Source organism: Mobula birostris, chromosome 14, assembly GCF_030028105.1.
Source record: "Mobula birostris isolate sMobBir1 chromosome 14, sMobBir1.hap1, whole genome shotgun sequence".
NCBI classification, from domain to species: domain Eukaryota; kingdom Metazoa; phylum Chordata; class Chondrichthyes; order Myliobatiformes; family Myliobatidae; genus Mobula; species Mobula birostris.
The window spans coordinates 53,733,091-53,742,780 of NC_092383.1; the positions used below are offsets into that span (position 1 = coordinate 53,733,091).

Genomic DNA, 9,690 nt, shown 5'->3' on the forward strand with positions numbered 1-9,690 from the left:
TCCCCCTGTAGGTTTCACCTATCACCCGGTGCTTTGAAAGGTTTTGGCCTGAAACATCAACTGTACTTTTTTCCATAGATGCTGCCTGGCCTGCTGAGTTCCTCCAGCATTTTGTGTGTGTTGCATCCAGCATCTGCAGATTTTCTCTTGTTTCTGAACCCATGCAGCCAAGTTTCCTTTGATGCCATGCTTCCTCACTTTCTGAATGAACCTACCATGGGGAACCCTATTGAATGCCTCATTAAAATCCATAATCACCACATCCACTGCTCTATCTTCATTTTGTTGTGTCCTTTCCTTGAAGAATTCAATCATTCTTGTGGGGCATGACCTGTCTCTCACAAAGCCATGCTGACCATTCCATATCACACTATGCTTCTCCAAATGCTCATTCCTGTCTCTAAGAATCCTCTCTAATAATTTGCCCTCCACTAATGTAAAACTCACCAGTCTATAATTTCTAGGATTATGCCTATTACCTTTCTTGAATAAAGGAATAATATTTACCATCTCCAATCTTCTGGTACTACTCCTGTGACCAGTCAGGATGCAAAGGTCATCGCCAAAGACATATCAGTCTCTTCCCACACTTTGCACAGTAACCTGGGGTATATCCCATCTAGTCCCAGGAACCTATCTATCCTGATGTATTTCAAATGTTCCTGCACATCCTTTTTCTTAAGCTTGACATGTTCCAGCATGTTCTACACTGACCTCACATTCATCCAAATTCTTCTCGCTGGTTAAATACTGACACAATGTATTCGTTAAGGACCTCTGCTACCTCCTCCGACTCCAGACCCCTTTCCTCTTTTCTTCTTGAGCAGCCCTATCCTCACCCTAATCATTCTCCTGTTCTTCACCTATGTGTAGAATGCCTTGGAATTTTCCTTAACCCTACTCGCCAAGGTTTTCTCATGTCCCCCTGTAGCTCTCCTGAGCTCCCTCCTCACTTCCTTATAAATTTCAAGAGCCTTGTTTGATCCTTCCTTTGTAAATGTTCAATATGATTTTCTACTAAGTGATCCACATCTCATGGTTCCTTCACTTTCCCTGCCTCAAAGGGACAAACCTATTCAGAACCCCATGCTAGTGCTCCTTAAACAACCTCCACATTTCCATTGTGCATTTCCCTGAGAGCATCTTTTCCCAATTTACACTCCCAAGTTCCTGCCCAGTAGCATCATAGTTTGATCTCCCCCAATTAAATAATTTCCTGTACTCTTTGCTCCAAAGCTATGTCCAAAGGTCAGTTAGTTGTGGTCACTACCTCTGAAATGCTCACCCACTGAGAGATCTGTCACCTGATCAGGTTCAATTCTTAGTACTAGATCCAGTTAGTTGGCCTGTCCTTGTATTGAGTCAGGAATCCTTCCTGGACACACCTAACAAATTCTGCCCCATATAAACCTTTTGCACTGAGGAAGTGCCAATCAGGGAAGTTGAAGTCACCATGATTTATTTTAAGAAACCCATGATGATCAGTAACCCTGTTATTTTTGCACCTTTCTAAAACCTGCCGACTGATCTGTTCCTCAGTGTCTTTATTGCTATTGGGAGGTCTATAGAGTTCTCCCAATAGAGTCCCTGTTCCCTTCCTGTTTCTGACTTCCACACACACTGGCTCCATCACGGAGGAGCCACAGGAGCCTGAAGACACACACTCAATGTTTCAGGAACAGCTTCTTCCCCTCCGCAATCAGATTTCCAAATGGCCAATGAACTCATGTACACTACCTCACAACTGTTTTCTTTTTTTCTAACCCTCTTTTTGCACAATTCATTTAATTTATTTATATATATAAAATTGTGATTTATAGTTTATATTATTATGCACTGCACCCACAAAACAACAAATTTTACGACATATGCCAGTGATATTCAGCCTGATTCTGATTCTGATCTCTACACAACATCCTCCCTTTCTGCAGATGTGATACTATCCCTAATTAGCATTGCCAGTCCCCTCCTCTCTTACCTCCCTTCCAGTCCCTTTAGAACATCCAGCAGCCTCTCCTGCCCTTGTGACAGCTGAATCTCTGTAGTGGCCACAACATCGTAATTCATCCATGCTCTAAGTTTATCACCCTTATTCCTGATACTTTGTGCATTAAAGTAGACATATTTTAACCCATCCAACTGACTGCATTAATTCCCAATCCACTTCCTCACAGTCTGTATATATGTTGCATCTACCTTTACACCAAGCGCTCCATCCTTCAACCTATCTCTCTAGTTCTCATCCCCCTGCAGCATATTTTGAACCATGCCCAACTGCTCTCCCAAACCTGCACATGGGATATTGGTCCCCGTGGGGTTCAGGTGTAACCCATCCCTTTTGTCCAGGTCGTACTTTCCCCAGAAGAGATCCCAATGATCCACAGATTTGAAACCCTGTACCAACTTTTCAGCCGCACATTCACCTGGCAAATCATCCTATTCTTACTCTCACTGCCATGTAGAACAGGCAGCAATTGAGATTACTACACTTAGCTCCTGCTTTTTAGCTTCCTACCTAGCTCCCTATATTTGCGCTTCAGGACCTCATCCTTTTTGCTAGCTATGTCATTGGTATCAATATGTACTACAACTTCTGGCTACTCACCCTCCCTGTGGACCTGATCTGAGACATCCCTGACCCTGTCACCTGGGAGGCAACATACGATTTGGGTGTCTCTTTCACGTCCACAGAATCTTCTGTCTGTTCCCTCACTATTGAATCTCCTATCACCACCGCTCTCCTCTTCCTCCCCCCCACCTCACTTCCCTTTTGAGCCACAAAGCCAAACTCAGAGCGAGAGTCCTGGTTGTTGACTTACAGTTTTCATATCTATTGATTTACGTTGACCATTGCGAATCTGACTCTTACATATAAGAACTAACTATTTTGAGAACATCTCAAGTATACTTAAATGAGATTTGATAACAAAGCCCAGTAGCTGTAAGCTCCATTTGAAATTGTAGTGGAGTTACATTCAAAGCCAATAGTGTTTAACAATCCAGTCACATGATGACTCAATTGCATTCACCTTTGTTGCGTTTGCTTCAAGCAGGATAATGAAAATACATCAACTACTGTTACTACTCTTAGTTGGGTGAATGTAAGATAAGGTAAATCAATCAGAAAAGAGAAGTTATAGGGACATAAGAGATAGAACAGGAGTAGAACATCTGTCCTGTCAAGCCTGCTCCACCGTTCAATAAGGTCATGGCTGCTGTGGCTGTGAACTCTGCTCCACTTACCTGCCTATTTCCCCAGTGTTCTAATTCACCTGCTATGCAAAAGTCTGTCCAACTGTGTTTTAAGTATATTTAATAAGCTAGTGTCTCCTCCTTCCCTGGGTAGAGAATTTTACAGATTCACCACTCTCTGGTAAAAGCAGTTCCCTCCTCATCTCCGTCCTAAATCTACTCCCTTATCTAGTGGCTCTCTCCCCTTATTCCATTCTCACCTACCAGTAGAAACAACTTTCCTGTCTCTATCTTATCTTGCCCTTTCATGATTTTTTTTTAGATTTATTCAAGATACACTTTCATTCTTCTGAATTCCAGTGAGTTTGGTCCCAGGCAAAGTAAGGAGACCAGAACTGCATGCAGTACTGCAGGTGCAGCCTCACCAGTATCATAAGACACAAGAGCGAGCAGGGTAGTTATGCTACAACTGCACAGTATCCTGTACAGTTACAGCATAATCTTCCTCTTCTTAAATTCAATCCCTCTAGAAATGAACCCCACAAAGGAGCACCAGGCCATTGTCTCCCACACCATCACCAACCTTATTGACTCTGGGGATCTCCCATCCACCACCACCAACATCATAGTTCCCACATGCTGCACCTCCCATTTCTACCTCCTGCCCAAGATCCTCAAACCCACTTGTCCAAGTAGACACATTGTTTCAGCTTGTTCCTGCCCCACTGAACTCGTATCGGCATACCTCGACTCTGTTTTACCCCACCCCCCCCCACCCACAGTTCAGTCCCTTTCTGCCTACATCCCTGACACTTCACATGCTCTTGGTCTTTTCAAGGATTTCAAGTTCCCTGGTCCCTGTCATCCTATTTTTACTACAGATACCCAGTCCCAAAACGCCTCCATCCCCCACCAGGAAGGCCTCAAAGCTCTCTGTTTTTTTCTGGACACCAGACCTAACCAATTCCCCTTCACTACCTCTCTCCAACGCCTAGCGGAACTTGTGCTCACACTCAATAATTTTTCCTTTGGCTACTCCCACTTCCTTCGGATGAAAAGGGTAGCCATGGGCACTCTCATAGGTCCCAGCTACGCCTGCCTGTTTGTCAGCCACCTGGAACAGTCTGTGACCCAGGCCTACACCGGTGACCGCCCTGCACTTTACCTACGCTACATCATTGCTGCTGCTTCCTGCATCCATGCTGAACCTGTCAACTTCATCCACCTTGCCTCCAACTTCCACCCTACCCTCAAATTCACCTGATCCATTTCCGACACCTCCCTTCCCTTTATCAATCTCACTGTTTCTGTCTCCGGAGACAGCTTATCTACTGATATCTATTGCAAACCCACGGACTCTCACAGCTACCTCGTCCAACCCTACTTCTTGTAGGATGAGGCTTTTCATTCTAGAATGATGTCCTCCTTTTTCAAAGAAAGGGGCTTCTCTTCCTCACCATCACCGCTGCCCTCAACTGCATCTCTTCCATTTCACATACGTCTGCTCTCACCCCATCCTCCCACCACCCCACCAGCCTCTGTGTCCAGCACATAATTCTCCAAAATTTCCACCACCTCCAGCTGGATCCCACCACCAAACACATCTTTCCAACTTTCTGCTATCTGTAGGGATCACTCCCTACGTGATACTCTTTTCCATTCATCCTTCCCACTGATCTCCCTTCTGGCACTTATTCTTGCAAGCGGAACAAGTGCTAAACCTGCTCCTACACCTCCTCCTCACTACCATCCAGGGCCCTGAATAGTCCTTCCAGGTGAGGTGACACTTCATCTGTGAGTCTGTTGGGGTCATATACTGTGTCCAGTGCTCCTAATGTGGCCTCCTGTACATCGGTGAGACCCGACATAGACTGGGAGACCGCTTCGCCGACCATCTATGCTCCATCCGCCAGAACAAGCGGGATCTCCCAGTGGCCACCCATTTTAATTCCACTTCCTATTTCCATTCCAATATGTCCATCCATGGCCTCCTCCACTGTCAGGATAAGGCCACACTTAGGTTGGAGGAACAACACCTTCTATTCCATTTGGGTAGCCTCCAACCTGATGGTATGAACGTCGATTTCTCAAACTTCCAGTAATGACCCTCAACGCCTCCCCTTCTCCATTTCCCATCCCTTATTCCCTCTCTCAGCTCATCTCCTCCTTCTGGTGCTCCTTCCCCCTTTTTCTTTCTTCCATGGCCTTCGTCTCTTTCACCAATCAACTTCCCAGCTCTTTAATTTATCCCTCCCCCTCCGGGTTTCACCTATCACCTTGTGTTTCTCTTTCCCCTCAGCCCCCCCACCTTTCAAATCTACTCGTCACCTTTTTTTTTCTCCAGTTCTACTGAAGGGTTACAGCCTGAAACGTTAACTGTACTTTTTTCCGTAGATCCTGCTTGGCCTGCTGAGTTCCTCCAGTATTTTGTGTGTGTTGAATAAAGGACAGCATTGTATTTGTCTTCTTGTTAATCCGTTACACTTGCAAACCAACCTTTTGTGATCCATGCGCAACTACTAAATCTCTCTGCACAGCAGCACAGTGCAATCTTTCACCATTTAAATAATAATCTGATCTTCTATTTTTCTTTCCAAAGTGGACAGTATTGTACTCCATCTGCCATCGCCTGTCCACTCACTTAACTATATCTCTCTACAGACTCTGCTAACTTAACTATATCACTGTACAGACTCTGCTAACTTAACTATATCTCTCTACAGGCTCTCAACTTCCTCTGCATAATTTGCTTTTCCACTCCATTTAGCATAATTGGCAAACTTTGATGCACTGCACCCGGTTCCCTTTTCCAAATGGTTAATATATATTGTGAATATTTGTGGGTCCAGCACTGATCCCTGCTGGTACTCTGCTCACTACGGATTCCCAATCACTTATCCAAATTCTCTGCCTTCATTTAGTTAACCAATCTCCTATCCATGCCGATACATTATCCCAACTCCATAAACACAAGGGATTTTACACGTGTTGGAACTCTTGAGCAACACACAGAAAATACTGGAGGAACTCAGCAAGTCAAGCAGCATCTGTGGAGGGGAATAAGCGGTTGACGTTTTGGGCTGAGTCTTTTCATCAGGACTGAATGAAGAGTTTTGGCCGGAAACGTGATCTGTGCCTTCCCCTCCCACAGCATTTTGAGTTTGTTGAGCACAACTTCATGCATCCTTATCTTATGGATATATATTTTATGCAGCACCTTACTGAATGCCTTATGGAAATATCCACCACCTGCCTGTCCCCCTCTATTTACGGCACTTTTTAGATCCTCAAAGAATTCTGGTAAATTTGTCAAACAGGGCTTGCCCTTCCTGAATCCATGCTATGCCTGCCTGATGGAACAACTTTGATCCAGATGTCTCGAAATTCTTCCCTAAGAGATAGCTTCAAGTATTTTCCTGACTAGAGACATTAATTTAACTGGACTATGGTTACCTGCCTTTTGCCTACGTACTTTATTAAATAGTAGTGAGATATTCACTGTCTTCCAATATGCCAGGATTTGATCAGAGTCCAGACAATTTTGGTAAATTATCACAAACGCCTCCTCTATAACATTATTATTTCCAGTCTCCTGGGATACTTTCCTTTAGGACCGGGGGACTTATTTACCTTTAGGTCTGCTAGTTCTCTCAGCAATACCTCTTTAATGATAGCAATTGAATCAAAGCCCTCACCTCACACCGCATCCATAACATCTCTCTTTGACATGTTAGATGTGTCCTTCACACAACAACAAAAAATGATATTCAAAGCCTTGGCCTTTTGTGGAATATTAATTTTCCCTTTTCATTTTTCCAAGGGATCTGTGATCACCTTGGCCACCCTTTTCTGCTTTATATAATTATAAATACTGGTACTTTTTGTTTTTAGATTTTGTGCAAATTTACTTTCAAAATCTGTCTTCCATATTGCTTCCTTAGTGGTTCTGTTGCTTTTTAAGTTTTTCCCAATCTTCTGGTTTCTCACTAACCTGCCAACTTTGTATGGATAAGCTTTTAGTTTGATGCCTTCCTTTATTTCCTTTGTTAACCAAGTCTGGCTCTCCACACCCTTATGTCCTTGCTTTAAACTGGATTATATTTTTGTTCAGCACTGTGAAAAGTCTCTTTGAAAGTTTTCCACTGTTCTTCAACTGTTTTGCCCTATAGTCTGTGTCCCCAGTCTACCCTAGCCAACTCTTCTCTCATTCAGTTGTAGTCTCCTTTGTTTAGGCATAATACGCTGGTTCTAAATCAAACTATTGCACCCTCCATTTGTATGAGAAATTCAATCATACTGTGATCACACTTTCCAAGAGGATCCCTAATACAAGATCATTAATTTTACCTGTTTCATTGTACAGAACCAGATCTAAAATAGTATGTTTCCTTGCATGTTCCTCTCTCCCCTTTCTCTCTATTTTTTCCATTTCCCATTCTGGTTATCCTTTCATCCCTTCTCTTTTTCACCTGCCTCTGCTGCCCTCCTCCTTCCATTTCTTCCATGTTCCATTCTCCCCTCCTTTCAGGAATTGATATTTTTCAGACTTCCAGCACTCATTTAGTGTTTTTTTTAAATCAATTCCTTGCTAATCCTTCCACCAAAGCTTCCATTTGCTGGTCTTTTCAGTTTACAAACCTTCTTGTATCATTTGTGCATTTAAACCCTCCATCAGTTTTTGTTCCAAAGAATAAAGCCCCATAAATCTCCTTGGGATTCTTTCTCTGGTGATATCTCTTTTGATGTGGTGTTACAGTACTCTATCTGAGGTCATTTTTAATGTTCTGATTGCACTGCTTGGGTAATCTCCACTCAGTGGCTACTTTATTAAGTGCCCCCTATACCCAATAAAGTGATCACTGAGTGTTTGTCCGTGGCTTTCTGCTGCTGTAGCCCATTCACTTCAGGTTCAACGTGTTGCTCTTTCAGAGGTGCTCTTTGGCACACCACTGCTGTAACATGTGGTTATTTGAGTTACTGGTCACCTTCCTGTCAGCCTGAACCAGTCTGGCCATTCTCCTCTGACTTCTCTCACCCACAGAACTGCCACTGTTTTTGTTTTTCACACCGTTCTCTGAACTCCAGAGACAGTCGGGCATGAAAATCCCAAGAGATCAGAAGGTTCTGAGATAATCAAACCATCCCTTCTGGCACCAACAATTATTCTACTGTCAAAGCCACTTGGATCACATTACTTCCTCATTCTGATGTTTGGTCTGAACCTTTTGACCATGTCTGGATGCTTTTATGCATTGAGTTGTTGCCACATGATTGACTGATTGGATAGTTGCATGAATGAGCAGGTGTACAGCTGTACCTAATAAAGTGGCCAATGAGTGTGTGTTGCTACCTAGTCTTGTCCAGTAAAATCCTGGGGGCCAACCATAAACAACTCACACATTAAATCAGTCTATTCTTAGGGCTAATAATTTGCTGTGTCTATCATCACTTTGGTTGTGATTTTAAACAATATGGTACTAACTAAATCACCAGAAACTAACTCCCTTATCTCACCTGATTTTTGTGGTCATCCTGTCTTTTTTTGTTTCTAGCTGGAGGAACAGCAGACTTTGGAGGAAGCTATTGGCATGGCCACAGCAGCAATTCAACATGACGGAATGACACAAGATACAGCGATGACTGATAATGGCCAATAACAGTGAGGACCAAGAAACAAGTGCCACACACAGGAATGTATAAACTGTGACTTGGTATCTCGTACTGTCCAGTAAAACCCTGGGAGCCAAACAGAAACTACTCAGACTAAATCAGTCTGTTCTCAGGACTAATAATTTACTGTGCGTATGTTGATCTCAACTCAGGTGATTTTACACAATATGGTAAGGGTTTTATGATCTAAAGGAATTTTAGAGCTGCTGTGCTGACTGATAAGCTTTCAGATTCACTTGTACAGTATAAAGTATAGTTTTATTGAAATTTCCATAGTTTTGCTTTTTATTGAAGATAAAATGTTTACTGAAACTGGTGTAGGGTTGGTTTCCATGCAAAGTTGGGACTGGCATCAGGCTGGACCTAGTAATGGCAATCAGTGACATTTTTGGAATGTGTACGCTGCATTTTGAAATCTAAGATGATGCTATATAAATCTGTATATGTGTAAATGAAAATAAATTTCAAAAACTGCTTTGTTGTTGCTTATAATTTAAATGTTGTTTTTTAACCATGTGTTAAGTAACATGTAGTGAATTGTTATTGGCTTTGATTAGATATCTGCTGCTATAAGTTCTCATTCATGAAATTTTCTTGCCTGTAGTAATGCCATTGTCCATACTAGTGTGCCAATTCTGGTGGTATGGTTTTGGTGACTTAAAAGTCTTTGTTTTGCATGAATTGCACCCAGACTTCTGATGTACAATCAGGAAACAATTAAATCACCAATCAAGGGCACACCTGCTTGTAGGGCAAGTTGCCATTGTGTAAGAAAAGGCATTGGACCAGTGCTTAGTTACACATCTTCAAAGTTGTTGCCGTGAGCTC

The 9,690-nt window shown here is 42.8% G+C and overlaps 1 protein-coding gene across 4 annotated transcripts in view; it reads left to right on the plus strand.

The window, feature by feature from the left end:
- LOC140209905 (zinc finger protein 76-like) overlaps positions 1-9,331 on the plus strand; it is a 94,362-nt gene extending 85,031 nt beyond the window's left edge. For all 4 annotated transcript variants that reach the window (XM_072278564.1, XM_072278561.1, XM_072278563.1 and 1 more), the window contains one exon: positions 8,745-9,331. In XM_072278564.1, the coding sequence (XP_072134665.1) occupies positions 8,745-8,849 (105 nt within the window). In that variant the 3' untranslated portion in view covers positions 8,850-9,331. The remainder of the gene's footprint in view (positions 1-8,744) is intronic.
- The last annotated feature ends 359 nt before the right edge of the window (positions 9,332-9,690 follow it).